The sequence below is a fragment of the Corvus hawaiiensis genome, chromosome 3 (genome assembly GCF_020740725.1).
Source record: "Corvus hawaiiensis isolate bCorHaw1 chromosome 3, bCorHaw1.pri.cur, whole genome shotgun sequence".
In the NCBI taxonomy this organism is placed as follows: Eukaryota; Metazoa; Chordata; class Aves; order Passeriformes; family Corvidae; genus Corvus; species Corvus hawaiiensis.
The window spans coordinates 69,929,421-69,952,690 of NC_063215.1; the positions used below are offsets into that span (position 1 = coordinate 69,929,421).

Below are 23,270 nucleotides of genomic sequence, written 5' to 3' on the forward strand. Positions count from 1 at the left end.
GCACAGATACACAGCCATATTTAATTATCCTTTTAGTGTTTATGAACTGGATTTCTGCTCTGAGGCTTGGTTATGACACAGAGTGTGACTGAAGCGTTTACATTACTGGAATTTGTTGGTCAGCACCACTGATTTATTTCATATAGGTATGGAAGTGGAAGAGATTTTCGCATTCTTTATTAGCTCTTTCACAATATGAATGTAGATGAATTTTCCTGTCTGAGGCAGAAAGTCATAACAGTATCAAGAAACACGTTGTTCTTCACAAGGTTAGGCTAGCCAGAATTATGGATCCGTTCTGCCCTTCTAGGCTTGAGTATTTCTGAATTACAGCTGAGAATGAAAGAGTCCAACTCAAAAGCAGCAGGATGATTCCTTTGAGGGTTTTATTTCTTCAAATTCCTGTATCTACCTTCACTTTGGAAAAAAGTGTATTTCAGCTTATATTGTTTCAAAACTAGAAAACTGTAATTTTGTGCTTGAATAGTTTCATTAAAATATCTCATATTCTCTGTACAGTCAGTATTATTCAGATGACATTTTAAAATTTGCACCTGGGTACAAGCTTCCTTGAAGTTTAACAGAACTCAAACAAATGCATGGTCCACCCCCAATTATAAGAAGTCAAAAGAGTAAGTTTCTGCATTTGTTTTCATCAGTAATTCTTAAAAGCAAGTAGCAGAAATACATGTGGAAGTTGAGATGTAAATAATTTCTTTAATCAAATTGCACTCGATGTTTTTTATTTTAAAAAGTCAACCAACTTAAATAGTAAAGGTCAGGAAATTAAATATGTAAGTGCAATCAGCAGGGTATTAAAATTATCACAGTGTCAGCTCTGTTGCCACTCATGATAAAAAATTGTACCAACTTAAACCTATAAATCTATTTTACATTAATCCAAAAGAATACAGAAAAGAAAGAAAAAATCTATTAGCTAAAAACACAGGGTGGAAATAATTTATGGGGATTATGTTCCTTCAAGCACTTTTGCAACCCCAGCCTCAGAGAGGGGTCCCTGCATCCTTCTTTTACCTTTCTGTGGACACAGCAATCAAGTGATGCAAAGCCTCTCTTTGCTCAGCTGTAATAGACATAGGGAAAAATTAATCTGAATAATCCAGTATGGGTACTGGATAATAATGTATTTTTCCATAATTTAACCCATATATAGTATAGCCATTGTTTTTCTTCCCTCTGCCCTTCTGCCTGTAACTATATGGTACTTGATTTCTTTCAGATATATGCATGAAGAATTCATACACAAACTGTGCTTCTCAGATAAAGAAAAGAAACTGTAAAATATCCATGCTGATATATCTGTGGCAACAAATGCTATGGTTTGTGACTGTGAAAACTTCAAGGAGAATGCAGATCATTTTTGTCCCTCTCACCAGTGAAAGCCCTTCCTTGTAGAGTCCTACTCTCCATTAGACAGCAATTTTTGTTTGAAAACAGCTAGTGCTGAAAACCTGAGAGACCGCTGGCTTTTACAATCTCCCTGTTTATCTAATCCACTTTCTGTGTTTCCAATATCTGAATTAGTGGTGAGAAATGAAATTGCACCTTATATCTTTTTTCAGTCATGGCCAAGGATTTTGAAGAGTATATCAGTGACTAACCTTAATTTCCATGAAGTGATGGTGTTGGAGACAAAAGTTAAAATGACCCAATACCCTCCTTTCTCAATATAAAAAATAAAGAGAAACAGTGGAAATACAGTACTATTTCCTTAGTAATTTAGTAATAGTCTTGTCTTAAATTTAGACACTGATACTTTCTAGAGTCATGTTTATTAAGTTTTCTGTACTGTGAGCTGCCCTGCAAAAAATTCTCTAGGTTCTCAAGGCTAGGTGGTGGTGAAGCTCTGAAGCTGAGCCAGCTGACCAAGAGGTTCCCTCGAGGCAGCACCTGAATGATCTGCTCCTGCCTTTCGGCACCAAACAGGCCCATCTGCCCAGATGTCACAGTGCTGGGCAAACATAAGCGTGAGGGTTACATTGCCCTTGAAAGTTCAGATGGCAAAAATCTTGATTGTCAACAGCAAAACCCTCTCTCTTGGTATCCTCAGTGCAGGAGGGCTTCCTGCGTCACCTTCCCTCTTCATCATCTGCAAATACTCTGAGGTCTAAAAGTAAAAAGAAGAATAGGTATTAGTTACTAAACTGAGATATTAACAGCAAAAGACTTTTCTTTGCAAGGTTGAACCTGTCTCTTTATGAAGTAAGAACTCATTAAGTTTCTCAGTGGTCTCTTTGTTTGTGATTCTGATTAATAAAATATGCTTTCTTGCAACTGTCTCTCCTTCCGCTAAATATGTTTTTGAATTTTGAAAAAGATAGAGCATTTTGAATTTTGCTTTTCTTTTGCAGTACTAATATCATATCTTTTTTCTGACAGATCAAGGCTTACATGGCTCATTGCATCTAGGCATAGCAAAAATTTGATTTATAATTCCTGTGAAATTTTCTATAGATCAGAACCAGCACCTTTTGGAAATGTACTCTGTAAGGACTTGTTTAAAATAGGTGATTTTTCTCTGAAAGGTAACCTTCGCATTGCCTTGGCATTATGACTTTGACTTGGAAATTAGTATTGCAGAGTTCAGACAGCATGCTTTCATCAAAAAGTATTTTCTTAAGATCTGTGACAGCTTCAGCAACTGCTGTTTTTGGACCATTTAATTTAAAATTAACCACTTGTGGAATTTTCAGCAAGTACATTTTACAAAGAACATGACTGAGTCTTTTTTGTTTGTATATGAACATAGACATATTTTTGCCTATTTCTTTAAAGAAGATTAAAGTTTATAATTTTTGGGCTTGAGTAAGATCTTGTGAATTTTTTTGCTTTTATCTGGATAGGTGCTGGTGTTTAAGGAATCTCACAGTTGGCTTTCAGGCTCTATATCTAAAAAACCCCATTTTTTCAAATGTTTTCTGCTCATGTTAGTTTTAAGATATTATTAAAATTTATTACTTTGCCTTGTCCAGTTTCATTTGCTTTAGAAATTGGCATGGCAATTGAAGGTTTTTCTGGGATTTCAAAATTCAGTCAGCAATTTGACTGAAGTCTTCCAGACCTTGCAGATCTAATAACCAATTTGCCTTTTTTGCTGCTTGGTGGAAGTGAGGCAGGGAGACCTGGAGAACTCAAGGATCTGCTTTGACAATGTTATAACTGGGTCATTGTTATCACACATTAAATGGTATACAAAAACTGAGTATATGATGCAGCAAACATTTTCTATTTTGGATTGCTAAAATTTTCCTTTTCAGGTGAGTCCAGTACCAAGGTAGTGGTTTCCACAAAATTTATATCATCTGACTAGTTTGTCTTTTTGCTAGATTTCTGGTGATAAGACAGAATAAGGTTTGAAGGTTAAAGATTTTTCATCCTATAAGTATTAGTTCTTGTTTACAAATAATGATGTTTATAGTCTTGGATCATAATTCCTATAGATGTGAAGTGTTGCGTATTAAAACTGACATGAATTTACTGGTCAGTTTTTTTCGAAGCTACACTGACAGGAAGTATTGTTTTCCTGTTTTCACCTGTTTTGTTGCCTTGTTTTTTTTCCTGAGATAAGAAATTAGAGTAATGATTTTGCTTTTAGAAACACATTTGCATAAGTAATAAACCTTAGAAAAGGGCACAGGAACGATTAAGGGAAACAAAACTGTTGATTAGATGTTGAAACCAGTAGCTAAAAAAACACCCAGCAAGCTCTACAAGTTAATACCTTTATTATACTTTTAGGACTACAGTTGGCCCCAAGATCTCCCAAAGAAATATGAACTGATACATTTCTCACTTGTGATATGACAGATTACTTGCAAGTTGATTTTACTTGAATAGCTTTCACACTAGAAGGAGAGTATTTGATGTTGGTATTTATTCATCTGTCATTAAAGTCATGCATCTGAAATCATCAGTGTGTTCAAATGCAATAGCTGGCTTAAACTCCTGTCCAGGCTTTCCAGTGTCAGGGCAATGGCTTCAGGATAAAGTGTGAATAGAGCATCAATGAACTTTCATAATCAGATGGTGCCATTTTCAAGAAAGCCCATTTCCCACTCTTATTAATAATAAGCGAAAAGACAGTGGAGCATATGGAGGTGAAATTTGTGATGTGCAGACCATGTATATGCAAAAGTGAGGCCAGGAGCTGAGGACTGAGGAATACAGGACTGAGGAATGTCACTGTAAGAAAGTTTTCAAAAGATGCAAAAAGGAAAGAAGTTTTTGAAGGCGAGATGAAAAGAAGATTTCTTCCCATAGGGTACCTTAGAGATTTGAAAGAAGACAAAGTAAAAAATCAGTATTCAAAAATGTCATGTTGTTTTTCTAATTTTTGTCTTTGATCTTTGAAGATTTAGGGAAATATTTAGGACTGACTAACTTCTCTAGTCAGCTGACAGAAAAATATAGCTATGCTTGGAACTGCGTCATTGAGGCTTATGAAGTTTCATCTTAAACTAAAATTCTGTCAGCGTCAGCCTTGTAAATTTCATATGTATAAAAAAAGGACTAAAGTTGTATTTATAAAAATAGAATATTTTTGGGGTAGGAATATCTCTCTCTAACATTTTGTATACCTCCAACAGCATGCGAAGGTAAATTGCCTCATTTGAGGTATAAAGCCATATAAATGCTGTGAGAAACAGTGCCACTGCAGTTTAATATCTTTCAAAATTTAGACATTTAACATAGTAATGAAAATGTCTCCTCTGGACATGGTTGTTAAATCTCTAGAGATTTTCACTGCTATGTAATCAATTTAGTAATGCATACACACAGGGAAAGCTATGATATAATCAATGGGGCTTTGTAAAATATATGATAGAGCTATTCACTAAGTGTAATAAAATGAAAGTTGTAAGGAGAAGTAAATTTCCGTCTCTGAAATGCCTTTTTAAAATATTGTTTTCAGTGCCTTAAGATAAGCAAAGGAAATTAAGCAGTATGTAAAGTACAGGCAGAAATATGAATCTAGGGAGAAACAGGGGAAATATGCTCCATATTCTAGTGTTATATATTATTGTACATTCAAGAGATTTTATTGATTTGGTTTATATTTGTGTGAGCTGTATAAATTTTTATTATTGTTTTAAATCTAAGGTTTATCAAAGAATTTTTTTTATAATGCTTGATGGGAAATAGATGAGCAACTTAAATATTGGCTCTATAAGGAAATATGTGATGTCTCCCTCTATTACATTGCTTGTCTGAACTGGAGGTATCATGAGCCACGAAGAACATGCATGTAACATCCCCTAGTGTTTCACTCATTTTCCCTCTAAGCCAGTTTGGTTATTTCAAGTTGCTTAAATCATGATTGTGCTTTGGGTTTTTTGTCCGCAGCAATGCTTCATAATTTATTTTGCAAATCATGTTAACAGTGAGTGAAGTTCAACTGTAGCTTTCTGCCTGAAAAACAAGTCTGACTTCAGCTTGTGGCATGAAGTGCAAAGTGTGATAGAAGTGCAGTTGATAGAAGCGCATGCCCAAGAGGAGCAGAGGGGTTAGGAATTAGGAGGTGAGGTTGGAAGGATACTCAGTGTAAAAGGCAGGAAGAAACCTGGTGTCAAAGGTGTTAAGAGGTGGGCAATAGCACATGACCTTAAAATAGGGCAGGAAATTAAATAGAAAGAAAAGCATATGCAGTAAATGAAGGGATGGAGAGCAAGGGAGACTGGAGTGGTAAGGAAAGCACTTTACCACTGAGGGAAAAATGAATTTTGTTGAGAGCTTAGCCATGAGGTGGAATTTGATCCATTGGTAGTCCATATGTAGGTAACTGAATATGCTTTTACTGGTAAACTAATTTTTAAGGGGGGGAAACATAGCTTAATAAAATGTTTTTCTATGTAAATTTCGAAGTAGTGTTATTTTTAAAATGCAGACTACTACTGCGCATTTAATGCACTTCTATTACGTTTTATAAGTCTTGCCTGAAGAAAAAGTGCTGTGTTTCACTGCTAAAACAAAGCTAAAAAAAGAAACTAAACTAAAATAGAATGGCCAGTGGGTTTTTTTTCTAGACAAACTGAGCAAAAAATGTAGATCTCTTCCATGGAAGAACAATATGAATTGCCTCAGGGATCTGAAGAATAGGGAGAGAAAATTTACTAATCTATAAATGCCTTTTCTTTTGCTCCTAGGTTCAGATATTGTTCAATGGTTAACGAAGAATTTATCGATAGAAGACCCAGGTAATTTCTTTTGTTTTCATGTCTTCAAATTCTAGTTTGTTTTTTTTAAAAGTATTGGACCTGACTTTGTTTTCTGCTGCAGCGGGAGTGACAAGACAGCATTTGACCAGTATAATTTCAATAGCAAAACAGACATCAAATCTTAGAAACCTTTGCTAAGAATCTGAGGATTTTGATTATCCCTTTGATTGCTGCAGGTAACAGGAAACAATTTGATGGACAACAATGATAATGGTAGTTCTATGGTAGAAAATGTGTTTGAGTCCATGAGGAATTTATTCAGTGTTATGCTAAATAGTTTGTTAAATACATGCTGTTTTCTTACAGAATCTTTCAATATATAAAAAATAAATAGAACTACTAAAATACATTCTTGTACTGTTACTAAAAGCTAATCTTAAATTTGGACACTTTCATAGCATCTTAAATGGAAAGTGAAATGCAAATAAAATCAGTCATATGAGGAAGAACAGTTCATTGCTTGATCAGCTGGATTGGGACATGGAAGTAAGGGTTTGGTTCCAAACTCTGCCACTGGTTTGTTGTGTGGCTAGCAGGAAACACAGTTTGGTTTGAAATACAGATTTTAAAAGAAACATAAAGATTTAGTTAGAAGGTTAGCTGCGCTGAATTTAGTTAAAATAGAAGTGAGCTTAGGCCCAGCTAGAATTAATTAAAAGTTAATAGTTAGTAAAGAAGAGCTGGACCTGAAATGAGTTTTCAAGATGCGAGTAACTGATTACTAAATAACTGATTACCTGTCACTTTTATATTTGTTTAGCTGTGCTTAGAATGAGAGACAGAAACATTGATAAGTAGATCTAGGGAACGTAAACAATTATCAATTTCCTCCCCATCTGAGAACCTATTCATAAGTCCCACAAAGAGGAACTGGAAGGTCACCAAAAGTAATTTGTCAAAACCCAGGGAGGCAGAAAAGTCAAATCAAGGAAGACCACTTTTACCTCATCTTCGAGACCACCGACCCAATTCAGGGAGCATACCATGCATGCTTAATGACATTTAAGCTAAATTCCATACGAAGTGGAGAATGGGAGGTATCAATGTTATACATATGCATTTGTATTTTGGATATTCATAACTTTTGTAGATAAATAGACTTTGTATTGGCTTGTAACTTTGCACTGCTTATCAGGGAGCTACCCATGCAGCTGCCCGGCGCTGGAATAAACATACGCTTTCTAACTCTAAACCATTAGAGAGTCTTTGTCCATCTCAGTTGGGTGTCGATATTAGATCCATACCCATATTTTGGTAATTCAGGTTATTGCATTTAGCTATTATTTATTTCCTTGATTGACTGGAATCTAGTTACCTGATCAGAAATTTTCTGTAAAGGAATGATTTCTAGTAGAAAATGCTGAATTGTAGAAATAAAATATTCTGTGGAAGTTCCCTTTTTTTTTTGTTTAGAGGAAAGATAATCTTCCCTCTTTAAAAATGATCAAAAATGCTTTTTTCCCTTGCTTTGTTTCAGGCTTTTTTTTTTAGGTTTTTGGGAGTTATTTTTGTATTTATTTTTAAATGTGTCTTTCTGTAAAATTACAAATACAAATCAAAGTATGATCACGGCAAAAAGCAAAATCACTGTATCTAAAATTGCGACTTGAGCAACGAGGAACTATCAATATGTAATTTGATATTTGGAAGTAGTCAGTTCACAATGTATTGGCATGTTACATTAAAGAGATCACTGCATTTTTAACTAACTTTGAACAGTGCTGTATGTTTGCTTCCTGAAGGTAATGTGCAGGTTTCAACAGACCTAAGTGTGATATTGCATTTCTCAGTTGTTGGCTACAAAACACTCACCTATTTGTATTTACTATTTGTGTATTTATTTGATGTGGAAGCTTAACCTTTATTTGTCAAACCAGAACTGCAATACTGGAATAGGCTGTCATTCAGATTACCTGCTTGTTGCAAAATTTGGAATAGGAAAAGCTTGTGCTAAACAGAAACCAAGTCTCCTTGTTCCTTATGTTCATATCCAATTAAAATTAAACAAACACACAAACTACTAACATATGTAACCAAAACAGCACAGTAATTTAGCTGAAACTGGGTTTTATCCTCTCAGATTACATGGATGGAAAAAACAGTCCACAATGGCAAAAACGTCTTATGTATATTGGTCCTAGTCCAAAGTCAGCTATCTGGAACTGGTTAAATTCAGGTCTTCAGAAAACAAATAGCCCTAAATGCTTCCTTTGGGTAATGCTCAGAATTGCCACATGACAGTGAACTTGAGAGATGGTGAGCAAGAGCTTTTCACATGACAGAACTTCTGAAAATGTTCTGTTTTTTCAAAATTCATAAGTGTGTGGCTTTTCGTTTCCATTCTGGACAAGTCAATCTAGAACCCCATGTGGAAAAGACCTAAATTTCTGCAATATGTTGTCACCGTAATTTGGATTTCCAGTGTCCTCTGACTGCTTTTAACCAGTGTGTCAGAGTTTAACCTGGTTGTCTTTTAAAACTCCCTGTAGGGTCCTGTTACAAATCACTTGTGAAGCTATGCAGTTTTGTGATGCAGAAATAAATAATGCCTCAGTTTGCACTGAAAATTATCATCTCTGTCTAAATCTGGTATCAGCCACATACCTAGAAGAACAACATAAAGTAGACCTTGGATTTCATATTTTAAGATATATTCTATTCTGTCCAGAAAAATGTAAGGACTATTTGCACAACTCATCTACAAGTGCTGTGCAAATACTCATGCAAGCAAGGCAGGTAAATTGCGATTTAAGTAGACAGATTCACAGAAGGGGCCTCAGATTAGAAGGGACCTCAGAAGACCATGTGGTCCAAACTTTCATGGAGAGGCAAACCTGGGTGAGATTACCTAGCATTCTGTCCTGTCTCATCTTGGATGCCGCCACTGATGGGAACTCCGCCTCATCCAGTGATTATTTGTTCTCACTGTAAAAAATTTGAATAGATGAAACCTCTCTCCATGCAACTTGTACCCATTGCCCTTTATCCTCTCAGTGTGGCTCCCTGTGAAGATCATCTCTGTCCTCTAAGTACTGGAAAAGTGTGATGAGGTCCCATTCCGAGCCTTGTTCTCTAGGGTGAAAACACCTAACTCCTTCAGTCAACTTGTTCTTTAATAAAACACAGAACTAGTAAGGAGAAAGTAACGCTACTGATGCTGCCATACTTTATATATAAAAAAGTAATATTTTTTAGTGTAGTTTTTTCCCTTGCTTTGCATAGGGAATACAGCTCCAATACCATTTAAGTGGAAATGAAGTAGGCAGCTCTATGGATAGTGGGAGAACCAAAGGTAGAAGAAGGCCTGACAGCAACATTTGCTTCAATGTGTTAATAAGTGTAAAGCTCTCACCTGGAAACAGCAATTTCCAGTAAAAAATAGTAACAAGCTGGAACTTGTAAACTGCCAGTCAATAAAACCATGCAGATTTTTCATAAATGGAAAATAATTTTCAGTGGAATATTTGAAAGATTTTGGCTTGCTGCAGTAGATCTCCATCAAGAAAATAAACTGGAGATGCTAGGTGGATTCTGCTAAATTGTACCAGATTTGAAGTTATTTCAGTGGAGCAGAGCTTGTGCCCAGAATAGCTGTGTACAATGCAAGGTACAGTTGCTGTTACATTGTTTGCTTTTCAATATGTACTTAAAAAATATTTGTATTTCAGCCTACAACTCATCTGTAAAATTTTAAGGAACAGGAATTGTCCAAGTTAATTTTAATGGCGAAGTTTTATTCAGGAATAAATGTAAGCATGATCTCAACCTGAAAAGAAGCAATTAACTGAGTTTACAGAATTGTAAGGGCTTGTGGTTTGGCACTTAGACATGTGTTGTTGAATTGACCATTACAGGGTGAGTGCTGACTCTTCACTGATGTTGCCAATTACTCTTAATGTGGAAAATCTACTTTGTTTTTCTACATTGTGTTTTCTTTTTCAAAGTGATCATTAATGATGTGAAATGCACCAGAATGACCACACCAGCAACTGAAGTTCTTTTAATCCTTAGTGGAAAAAATAGAACAAAAAGGACAGATGAGCTGATTTAAAGGTTGCAGCTCAAATTGCCAAGAGACTAATCCTGTACTTGGTTCTTGCACTGATTTCTTCGATGCCCTTTTGGCAAACACTTGATTTCTCTGTTCCGTAATATTCAACATGCTAATAGTAAATCATGCTGTTGTCTCCTGAAGGAAAAAGAACAGTGTGAGTTTTCCAGTCTTTTCACAATGAAATGTGTGTTATTCACAAACACTGATTTCATCTTCAAGTCATCCCTTGAATAATTTTCTTCTAGATGTGTCAGAAAAGTAGATAATAAGAGTAGATAATGTATTTAGACATCATCCTCATGTTCCTTTACAGTACCTTTATTCCTGAGTGTTGCTTATTTATTTTTCTCACAGCTGCAAAGCAGCTGAATTTGGCTGGAGTCACTTTATTCGGATGGTTGCCCCAGCAGAGACACTGCAGCCACTCTAGAATGCTTGACCTCGACACTCACATTGCCCTGCTCCAGCTCATTTAGGCGGTCTGTTGAAGTAGTTTGGTACTGCACTTAGACATCAGGAATTACATTAAAGCCAAAAATATATATGACTAGATCTACTTTTATAATGAAAAAAGACTACCTTGGTATTTACATCCTCCTGTGATTTTTCAGTTTCAGTTCTCACCATTTATGGTCTTTTCACTTAACTGGTGCAACTAATTTGTAACTAGATGCCCATTAGCGTCCATGAAAACTGTGGTCACTGATCCAGTGAAAGAAAAAGGGAGGGCTCAGTAGCACAACATCTGTTTATGCTTGTTCCAGTTTTCCCTCCTTTGCTTTGTACTCAAATCTCTCTCCAGCAGCTGCTATACTGATAATGACCTTGATAATACACAGGACTTGCTTGAAAGAGTTAAAAGAAAAATGTTAGGATTTTTATTTGAGCTTATGAAAGTTTACTTGAAAAATTGTTCAGTTCCCTGTTTTCCCTTTCCCCAATTATATGCAGAAAGGTAGCAGCAAAGAGCAGGAGCCAGACAAGATGTTCTAAACAATTGCCATTTGGGAAACAGCACTAGGGAACTGCACTAGGGAGGTACTTCCAGAGATTGCTAACAGAGAAAAGAGTCTCTTATGAGAAGAAATAAAGAAGGGAATGAAAAGGTCATGCTTATCTTTGCAGTCTCTGCATTAATCTAAACTTGGGGAAGAGCAAGAAGAGTAGAATGTTCCCCTTTATAATCTTAAAAAAAACCAGCAACCCAAAACCGAAATAAAATAATTTATATTGCCTGCACACATACCATACCCCTCATGTTGGGAAACCAGGGACACTAGACACTGTAATTTTTCATATACCTAATAGAAATTCTGGCACATTTTATTTGATAGCAAACCTCATGAGCCTTTGTCAATTCTAGTATAACTAACTTCCCAGCTTACTTCTACTGGGTAAATTTGATCTGAGCTTGTCAGATCCTGTAACATTTCAATGGAATAATGACTTTTATCTCAGATGAACAAAAAGAAAGTAAAACAAAGTTCTGTTTGAGAATGGAAAATATCAGAATTTACAGACACTTTTTTAAAAATAGTAACATTGTGATACTCATGCAAAAAATGTGTGGGTCAGGTTTCCTATAATTACATGCAGCATAGGTGGTACTTACCTGTGTGTGGTAATCATTGGGCTTCTAGCCACTCTTGAGGTTCCAGGAGTGCAATGCTAAATGTTCATGTGAAGAGGCTGTTTTATTTGCCCAAAGCCTTTAGAGAGATTTTGTAAATGGTGAACAGAGGTGTACTGACTGCAATTCAATTGTGACAGGATGTATCAGATTTAATGGATTTCATGTTTTTTCCACTGAAGCTTCTTCCAGATTAGTATAATCTATTATCCTGTATAGACTGTGTGTGTTAGGAGTGTTTTCGAAGAGCACAGAGACCTGCAGGGCCACCTGGAGTGAGCTGTTTTTCTACAAATGTGCCAGTACTCTTTGAACAGTCTCATTTCCCTGTAGTCACTCTCGAAAGTGATTAATATGTTCCTAGTTTGGCCATTTTATTTCCTCTCTTGTAGATAGGTGGTAGGCTACATCTGTACTCATTTGCAATTTTCTTTGAAGGAGCAGTCATTTCTTCTGATCTTTTTGGTAGTGTGGCATCTGGTTAAAAATGAAAATTTTTTTACATTTATAGGGAAGATACAAAGTTTGTTACTGGTATTGATGCAAAGTATGCTATCAGTGTCATGATGCAAAGTACGTTATCATGGTATTAGTTACAAAGTTCTTCCTTCACACAGGCAAATAGGTCAAACTACTACAACTGTTCCATCATGCTAAGCATGTCTAAATAAAATTTGTTATTGCCTTGAGGAGGCATTATTTTGCAAGATTTCATAAAAAATAGTTTCTGTTTTTTCACTCTAGCAATTAAGAAATTTTATAAACGTTTCGGTTACCTGGGAAATATAAATGAGTTGTGTCTGCTTAATTTATAAATAAATGTCCATCTTGGAGTAATGGGTAAAGAAGACAAGTATGGAATTTGCTGCTGTCTAGCATAATTTTTTGTACAATAAAATGGTTGTAAAAATAAAATGATAGTACTAGGTATTGGTATGACAAAATGCATGTGTTCTGTAAAGTTGTTGCTGTCAGCAACCTGTTTGATATTGTCAATAGCATACTGACTCAAAATAGATCTCTTTTGGTTCTTATTAGGCTTTGAGCCACTATACCTACTGAGAGGTGTCCCTGACCATGTCAGCAGGGTTGGAACTAGATGAAATTTAGGTCTCTTCCTACCCAAACCATACTATAATTCTATGATTCAAATATAACTTGTGTGACATACACATTTTCTGTATAAAACAGAACTCTATTGATGGTTCCTTCTCTCTGGTTAAAAACAAGGCACCAACTGAGTTTTTAAATTTAGTTTTTCTTAATACTAATTCTGGTTCCATGGTGATGACTTCAAAGATATTTATTTTAATAGGAAATAATTACTGCCTTTAATATCAAATTCTCCAGATTCTACTCAGAATTATTTTCACTATTAAGTATAATACCTTCACATGACATTCACTCCTTCATCCTTTGTTTTAACCATTAAAGGTGAAATTCCAACCTCTGCACAAAGTTGGAGGTTGTATTTTTAACTCCAATGAAACAAGATTTAACTAGGTGCCTTTTAAAATAGTATTAGTTGTAACATGGCCTTTAAGCTACATCTCAGGCTAAAATCCAAAATCTAGTTTATAAAATGTGTCTGATATCCAGTTAGATTTGAAAAATTGAAACAAACCAACAATCAGCATATTCTTTACAATTCAGTAGGCAGCATGGGCTTTATTTCACTGAGGTCTCAGAGTCTTATTGAGAGAAAAGGAAGAAAAAGTATTGACTAGAATAAAAAATACTGATTAAAAAAATATGTCTGAACAAGCCTACTGAGATAACAGCTTAATGTTAAAACTGTTACCTGATCAAGATAATAGAAGCTGAAACGTCATTAATCTTTAAGTAATTTCATTGGAAAGGACTTCAGATGCTCTGTTGCACCATTTGAAGGAAGATTTTAATTCTGTCACAGAACAAGTTAGGCCTTAAATCTAAATTGCACAATTGAAATCTTTACCCATGAAGTTATGTCAAAGTACACAGCTTTGTCATAAATCTATAGATAAGATGAGCTATTGAAAAGTCATACTTGCTTCTCCTCAGTGATTTATAAGGTCTGAAAAGCTTTATAATCAGTTTTTAGAATGAAATCCCAAATCAGGCATTTTTCCTTAGTTTTCTTCGAAAATTCTCCACATTGTTTTTCTAAGGAACTTAGTCTTCCTAAAGTGTGTGTTTCCTTCTGGGTGTTGTACCTATATCTTTTCCTTGATGTTGCCACTCAGAATATGGAAGAAATATTTTAGCATAAGGCAAATATAGGTAAAGGCTATATTAACTCCTTATTGATGCATCAGATTTTAAAAATAACAGGCTTCAGATCCCAAATCCTGCTGATTTGAAAATATCATCTGTTCCCCATCCTGTCTGCTTGTATTGCAACTCTTTAAACAAGTAGCAGTATGGTCAGAGACTATTATGTTACTGACTGTTAATAACAACAAACATATATTGACTTAGCTGAGGATGAAAGCACAAATGAGGACTCCAAGAAAAATTATGCTCTTTTAGGGAGAACTCTGATAACATTTAGAAATAAAGCTAATTATTTAATTGCATAAATTGAATTATAATGACCTTCTTAATAAAATATTTTATCTCATTTCTACTAAAGTTACTAGGAAATTTTATGGTTTTCTTACTGTTTGACAGCCTCCTTCTGAACCTTTGGGACCATACCAAGTTTCGGAGGTTTAAGAGGAAGAACATTTACTAATTCCCAATTCACACTGGCATAATTAATTAAAAGCAGCTAAAGAACTGTCTAGAGACTTCATTAGATTTCAGCTTCTTTGTTTGCCAAAGAACTGTGTTATATAGTAATGAAAAATGCAAGTAGGTGGAAGTGAGATTTTAAATCTGGCCAACTTAATTGAATAAAAGCAGTTGAAATCCTATTTCATCTTGCCGACAGCTGCTGCAGCTATTTATAGTCAAGTAAACAAAAATGTTTTGATATTTACATGTCATATGTAGTATTTGGTGACTGGAAGGTTAGTGTGAGGCCTTCTCTTGATTTTGTTAGTAATTGACCTGAGGAGAGTTTTAAGTTTTTCCGTAGCACATGTGGAGAAATACTGCTCTGTGCACAGGGGCACAGTGATGGTCCAAGATCAGGCACATTTACTATGCAAAGGACATTGCTTGCGATTTCATCTTGGACAGAATAATATTTCCTAGACACTCTCTCATTTTTTTCAATACATCCTTCCCTCTTTTTCTTCCTTTTTTCATCTCTACTCCTCTACTATCTTCTCCTCCTTTTTATTTTTTTTTTTGTTTGTTTTTAATCTCCATGGTTCATGCTCCAATTTTACGGCATAAAATCCTCTGGTTCTCACTTATTTATGGCTGGTGGTTGGATCTAATTAATGTGTACTTCTCCATTCAGATGTTCTCCCTCTAATGTCTCTCCCTTTTTCTAATTTCACTGGTTGCATTCAGTCATCTACTCAAATTCCACAAATTATCAGGATCTTAATTGTTTTTGTGGTGGGGTGGGTGACAACAGCCATGTCGACTCTGGTTTTGTAGCTGCAATACCTCATTTAGCTTCAGAACAGTTGGAACCACAAAGTATAAAATACCTAGTGTCAATAGAATTTAATTTTTACAGGTGATAAAAAATTACTTTTCTCACTAAAGCTGAGGCTCAAATTAATTAAAAAAAAATCCAAGCCATAAAAAGAGTCTATTCACCTCAGTTAGGCATGCAGAAATTATTACAAGTAATTTACACTTCCTTTTGAAAGTTTGCTTCCTGATTACTGTCTATTTTATGGTAATACTTCAGTTAAACTGGAAAACTTAACCTTTTAATAGCCTTTAAGTTTATTAGAAATGTGAAATATTTGCCTCTTGAAATTTTGGAATTATTTACATCATCAAATATAACCACTAGCATGAAAGAAAACAAGCAAAAATGTGAGAAGCAACATTATATCATGGTAACTGTGGAACAGAATCATAGACCTTTTAAGGTTTGAAAAGACTCTAAGATCATTGTGTCCAACCATTAACCCAGCACGGCCAAGTCCATCACTAAACCATGTCCATAACCATGCCATGGTTTAGTTGATGAGGAGGTGTTAGGTCATAGGTTGGACTTGATGATCTCGAAGGTCTTTTCCAACCTAGTTAATTCTGTGAGTCTGTGATTCACACTCTTCTGTAGATAATTTGGGATTATCCTGAACAGTCCAGGACCTATTAAACACAGTTACTGTGGGTAACCCCCCTTCAGTGTAATATTATTACTTCATTGTAATATTACATTATTCAGTGTAATCGCTGATCTGCTGTGCCTAACCTTTATTCCCTCCTTTCTACCTATTGCTTTTCTCATGATCTGCTTAATACCTTTAGAAAACCTTTGGGGAAATCATGCCAAGAGATTCCTGGGAATGCAAGATAATATGTTAACCAGATTTTCATAACCTTATATGTCTTCTAATTCTACATAGGAACACTAACAGAGTTGTATCCAGCAACAAAAGTCATCCTGAATCTTCCTTTTTTGTTGCATTTATCTTTATTTTCATTCCTTCTATCCTTTATTATAGTTCCTATCATGCTGTCTGTATGGGTGTCTGATTTGCACATCATTTTTTCTCCCAGATTTTCCCTGGATGTCTTTCTAAAACCTAAGGACATATTTTCCAACTTTTTTCCTTTAGTACTGAGGGTGATTAAATGATAAGTGGCACACTACAGGTAACAGTTCAGCCATTTAATATTTTACTGGCTATAAAATGCAGATTGACCGTTATTTTGAACCAGATACTTCTGTTCATTTTATCAATTTATTTTAAAGCCTTTGATAGCTTTTGCTGCTGCTGTTGTCTTCAGTCCCATCTTTTCCTTCTACATTTAGATTCTGTCACTAGAGAAGAAATAGGTCATTCATTGAAGCCTCTTCTCTTTTTGTGGGGGAAAAAGGCACTTACGAAAGTTTTCATTGAGCTATTTTTGCTAGTTAATATCTGTCGGTATTTCTGTATTTTTAATAGCAGAGTTTGTCTGGCTGAACTGATAGTTCTCTACAATTATCTGTGTAAATCCCTTGCAAAGGGGAGAAGTGAGCACTGGGAGTGGGAGTTATGATAATAGGAACACAGAATGGTGTAAAGTGGACTTTTGCAACATTGGAAATTTTGCTCCTTCATTTTGATGAGGACAGTGAACTATATTTTATTTGCCAACCAAACTACTATAAATAATGGACAAAGAAAACTCTCTAAAAGTGATCCTGTTTTTAATAACTGCCTTGAGGATTCTTGTGTATGTGCATCCCAGATAATTGTATCTGATCACATGGGGAGTGACATGTTATTCTCCGGAAAAGCCACCTCCGTATTCTTTGTTGTTACTGTTCCTGAGCTTTGATGGCATTTTTCCTTGATGTGTGTCTCAATGACAACAATTATAAAGCTGCTAACTCCTGGTGGACTTTAAAATCAGAGCACTCTTCCCATAGAAAAAAATACATTATTTTCAGTACTTTATGCTCTCAGTTTGCTGGAGGTATGAAAATTGTTATAAAGAAATTGTATTGTTCTTTATTGAATTGAGTGCAGTGAAAGAGGCAGTTATTTTTCTAGCTGTGGCTGCTGTGTGTTCTTTTGTGTTTTCTGAACTGCCTGGTCATAAGTGGGTGTTCTGTGATTATGATAGCAATGCATGGCAATGACACAAAGTTAATGGTTGGTGCAATAGCAAGTCATATCAAAACAGAGACTAAAAAAAGTGTCATGATTCATCTTGACCAGAAGTAATCACTGAGAGATTTAGTGCTACCTACTGCTTACCCTCACCCAACTTCAGAATCTCCACTCTAGCTGATGTCCCTCTGACTCGACAATATTATCTTCTGTAGTCCCTTCAGGAACAAATATTTTGTGCACTGAAAAAGCCTGTGCTTACTTTTCATATTTGCTGGCCACAAATCCAAGTGGTGCACCAACCACACTGGTTATCCACATGCCCCAGATGTCCCAAGCCTTAAAGACGGGTCTCCTCCTTTACAACCCCATCCCAGATATAAAACTGTCTATGGCAGTGCTGATTGGTCACATGCTTGGACTGTGCTTTTGTAAATGCTGCAGTGCTTGTGGTGTCCAAGCAGAGCTGACTGAGAGGGAGAGCTGTGCCTTCCCTTGAGTGTGACAAAGAAGGGGAGAAGCAATGGCACTGTGGTGTGGCCAAGAAAGCACACCATCCCACAGGGCACCAGATCTTAGGGAACCGTGACGTAAAATACATTTCCTGGCTAATACTAACATGCACAGATTCTTAGGTGTCATGTGCAGAATGAATCACATACTTCCCCACCGAGCATTTGCAGCCAAACAATTTGGTCACATGTCTGCAGACTCAGCTGCTGGAGGCGAGAAAAGTAGGAAGATCTGGTGTGCTAGCAGCAACTGGCAAGCAGTATACAAGAAAACCTGAAATAGAAGCATAATAATTATAATACTGAGTAGAAGTAGTCTGTGTCCAGTATTTTGGGTCTTTTACAGATGCTTGAAACTGTGGAACAAGATTTCAACTGGGAGAATTCTCAAAAGTAGTGTATTTGCAGTAATTGGATTTTTTGTAAATATTTTTTTTTGTCTTTAGCAGGTTTGCTCAAAAGGGTGCACATATGACTTCAAATATTAGCTCAGAGTTTCATACTGGAGGAGGGAATGAGTGAAGTGTTCGGAAATGTCTTATGGAGATAAATTCAGAGAGTCATTAGGGAAAACAAGACACACAGATTTTGATTTTCTCTATTTCTCCTTAAGGAAGCATGGGAATCAAAGCTTAAACCAAAAAGTTGCAGTTTCAGAGGTAGAGCCAGATGGAAAAACAGGAAACCCATACTTCAAAGGAGTTTGTATTTCACCCTTCTATCATTTCAATTTAAAGAGACAAGAGATATCGGTATATAGAAAAGCAAAAATCTGTGATTTCTACAAAATTGAAAATAGAAAAATTAAAGAATATAATAGTGAAATTGAGGAAAAGGTTTATAAATGCTGACTTTCATTGGTAGGTACAGAGGTAGATTCCACCACTGGAATGCTTGATTGCTGGTGTGATATTGATAGGTACTTTAAAAAATTGAGGTGGGAGATGACAGGGAAACTATAAAGGGAATTTTAAACACTATCAGGCCAATTTTCATGACTGTATTGATGCCACCTAAAAACAGAGACTAGACAAGAATAAGGGAATAAAATAGGTATTTATTTGAAGGGCCTTCAAGGTACATCCTGGAGAATTAAAAGGCTACGCCCAAGATGGACCTTGGGTCACGAGTTCTTCACACTTGTATAAATTTGGTCCATTTGCATATCAGGATCAATTCTCCAATTACAACTGTAGTTAATGATGTAATTACCCCAAGTTTACCCTCCTCTTCAGAGGCCTTAGTTTACATGTTTTGGGGCCTGGGACTATCTAGGTGTTCTTGGAGAGCAAACCTAGAGAGGCTTTGTTATGTCTAACTAGCATAAGAGAACAGTAGTTAACAGGCCACAAGAAACTTCAGTTACACACTAGGCAGTACAGGATTTGAAAAATATAAAAGTTAAAACCTAAGGCATCACTGTCCTGAATGAACTGTGACCAAATCTAGTTACCAAATTGTGCCATGTTCTGTTTTGCCTGGTAGTTAAGTTTACCTGTTGGTTACAGCTTGGATGGATTTCCTCCAGCCTCTGTAGCAGCATGTTTCCTGTTCACCAAACAAACACCACAAACAAATATTCCAGAGGTGAAGTTATAGCACATCTCAGTGCCAGCACCTCACTCTTCATTTGTCTGTTTCTTGAGACCTCATGTTTCAGCTCCAATTATTTTTTATTATTTTTGGTCAACATGAAAGCTTTGGTTGTCACCTCAAGTCATTGCATTTTGACATGTCGGGGGTCTGCCTTTCAAGATACAAATTTATTAAGAGAATAAAAGCAGACTTTAATAGGACATAGCAACAGTTAATGTGTAGTCAGCTGAAATGCAGTGGGAAACAACCACAGAAAAAACTTAACAGGCAATACTTAAAAAGTTTTCAAATGGAGGGTTTGTGTGTTGCTAGCAGGGAGATGCAGCTTATTTTTCAAGGACCCCTTTTTTTTCCCTCCAATTTGATAATTCCTTTTTTTTTTGCTTTTTCATTTCCTGTGAGTGAATAAAGGTTTTTATTTTGTTTTTGTTTTGTTCTTTCCAGAAACCATAGGCCAGCTTCCCCTTTCCTTCAGTCTTTCATGGTGACATGACTTCTGTTCATCTTATCTGGATAAAAGTATTTCAGATTTAGGTCAGTCCCCATTCACCTTGTGAGCACAAAAGGCAGGACTGTTAGTGTGTCCCTATAACGGAGTAATGAAGAAAACACTCTTGGATCAGGCATGAGAAGTAGGACATGGTGATTATGTGGATGATTATGATCAGATTTGTTGCTAATACAGTATCTAAATCTTGTCAATACAGTATTTAAATACCAACTGTATAACCTAGTACAGTGGATTATAGTATAATCAGGTTGTGGTCCTTCCTGTTGAGTCAGTAAGACTCCCTTTCTAAACTCCTCTGAGAAGTAACTTCTCTAAGACTAAACTTCTCTGAGTAGTCTGAGCATGGCTGAGTCCACTTAGTCTCAGATTTATTCAACAGTTGATGTTTAAAGGCTTATAATATAAGCAGGTTCGGCTAGAAATGTACAGGTTTGCAGTCTTTGGTCTTGCAGAATTCACAGTTACAAAGCTACTCTAGGATTTTATCTCTGCATTTGACTGGACCTTAGGGCATTTTGCTCACCTTCCAAAATGTTCCTCACCTTCGGCTGGATGTTCTCTGCCAGCGTCGCTGTTGGGGGGAGTTTCCACCCAGAAGTTACCTCCAGCCTTGGAAGACCAGTTTGCCCAGTGGACCAGTCTCCAGAAGCATTTTATACCTTTTTTCAGGCAGATGCAAATAAAAGTCAGTCACGAGCATCTCATCTCCCCATCCCTGGAATACACTAATCATGTGAGCATCCAGAAACTCCTCCTGAAATACTCACCTGGTGTTCTTATCTTAGGACAAACCACACTGCCCATCAGAGACAGTGGCAGAAAGGGACGTGGTGAGGGGAGGATGCAGGAAGACCCAGCTGTCTTTCATCACTGTCACATTGCTTGTTCTGCTGGATGTTTTTGTGAAGAAAGTAGTCAATGTTTCAGGTGTGCATCACTGTTTCTAGACTTGGGACGCACTATATGTTACACTTCAGCTCAGACTGTAAGGGTGGAAATTACCATGCCTTGGGCAGATGGGGACTCATAGTCCATCTTTGATAAGTTTTCCTCCTTACCTGGTGAGTGATGCTCCTACCAAAGCCTCTGCCCTGCTAATGGCATCAGCAGGCACAGTCTAGAACAAGAAAAATCCTACCTATTTAGGTAAGAAGCTTTGTTGATAGATAACGTGGTTTGTGATTGTTGTCTTGAAATCAAGTATGAATCTCATTTTAATTGTGTTTGGGTAAGTAGTGCCTCTTCCTTCACCAACTGTTTTATCCTTCTTGAAATGACTCTCACCAAGTGCTGCTCTCCTTACAAATTCAATCCTTCAGATGGACAAAAGAGAGGTTTACGGTGTTGTGGGTGTTCAAGAATGTTTCTAGCTGTTTTATTTTCTCCTCTTTAAACACCACAGTCAGGCCAAGACAGTGAGCCTCTCCTACGCTTTATGTCAGCGTGAGAAGCAGGTTGTATTTTATTACTCTAATCCTTTGCAGCTTGTGTTCACACTGGCAATGAAATGACAGCAGGAGTGAGGCGAAAGTAAGTGATAAAGTCTTGGCATTCCACACTTACAATGAATGTGTGCTTGTGAAGTTCTGACTCATTAATTCTTTTTCCAGGCTGCTGTGTGGCTTAGCAATGCACTACAGTACTGTGATGGATTTTAGATTCGACAAATAACCGAGAATATCAAACTATTTACTGTTTCATGGAAAAGGAAGTTTTCATTTGTTTGACATTTTTGGATCCAAAAAACCCCCAAAAAACTTGCAAGTTTGGGTTTTCACTGTTTTTTACATCAAAAAGCAATTTTAAGGACGCAAAATGCCCCAAGTCACGTTCCTTGTAGAAAATCTGTCCACATAGAATGTAAGACAGACTCCAGAAAAGGATGTTTGAAAGTGGAGCACAATTGGAAAATAGTTTTCATTTCTCACTCCCTCAGACATTACTTCAAGGTGCTTCAGATATTGTGAGACTATAATAGTATGATACCACAAAGTGTTTCACGGACTTCAGAGTAAAAATAAATATAGATACCACATCACCTGTAGACCTGAGATGTGTAAGAGTAAATGGAATCCACACTAATCACTGAAAAGATACCCTCTAAGGGGTTTAAAAGCACAGAAACACGTTTATTCCAAAGAAAACAAGGAACATTCATCCTTTTTAATTCCCTCCTGTGGACATTATAATAAGAAACAACTTGTTCCACCAATACTACCATACCCTGCAATATAAGATGAACAAACTGTCATTACTCTATGCAATAATTATTAAAGTAAGGAGAAAACTGCACTATGTTAAAAAGAAAATATCAAAGGGTATGTTTTTCATTCCTTAGATTTCATCAGGTTTACATTGTCCCAAAGCGTTGAAAATATCTAACTCTTGTATAACAACGTATATTAAAAATGACTGACATTTAATCTGTCAAGATCACTGTCTTGTAATGGCACAGCAGATGGCTGGGCAATATTACTTCTCACAAAAATGATTTCTGATCAATCCATGTACATGTGTTGTTCACTTCACCCACTCAGCTAAATAAAGTTCAACAGCAGAGTGAACCATGGAATTTTTAGCTTTTTCTGAGCTTTTAGCCCAGCAATAATATACACATTAAGAATCAAACCTAAATCCAAAGCGTTATTTTGATTTTATATAAAATATTTTGTATCCTGTTGAAATGCAACAGGCTCATAAAGATGTATTTCTGTCTTTCACCTGAGGCGTTCTTCTTCCATTAGCTATTGTAACTCTCAACACTTCCCTATTTTTAGCTAAAAAAATTAAAATTGGTTTGGGTAAATTTGTTTTTTGAATATTCCATTCCACTTTTCCACAGTATAATTACTAGGAAGTGTCTGGAACCTTAAATCAGATAATTAATATCTTCAAAACAAGGAAGCTTCAGTCTACTCCATTCTACCAGTTACACCTCCAGGAGCTTTGTCTTCCTCAGATTTTTTACATGGTGTCTCTGGCTCTATCTGTTTTTATTCATATAGCAGCTTTATAGCAGCTGACTGCTATAGCAGCTGACTTTACAGCAGCTGACTGCCATTTGAATTATA

The 23,270-nt window shown here is 36.2% G+C and overlaps 1 protein-coding gene across 11 annotated transcripts in view; it reads left to right on the top strand.

Annotated features, from left to right (window-relative positions):
- Positions 1-23,270, top strand: part of RGS7 (regulator of G protein signaling 7) — a 242,621-nt gene that overhangs the window by 130,821 nt on the left and 88,530 nt on the right. For all 11 annotated transcript variants that reach the window (XR_007202118.1, XR_007202119.1, XM_048296464.1 and 8 more), the window contains exon 4: positions 6,165-6,215. Coding sequence is in view for 9 of the 11 variants with exons in the window: in XM_048296464.1 (XP_048152421.1) it covers positions 6,165-6,215 (51 nt within the window). In the remaining 2 variants the exon portion in view is untranslated. The remainder of the gene's footprint in view (positions 1-6,164; positions 6,216-23,270) is intronic.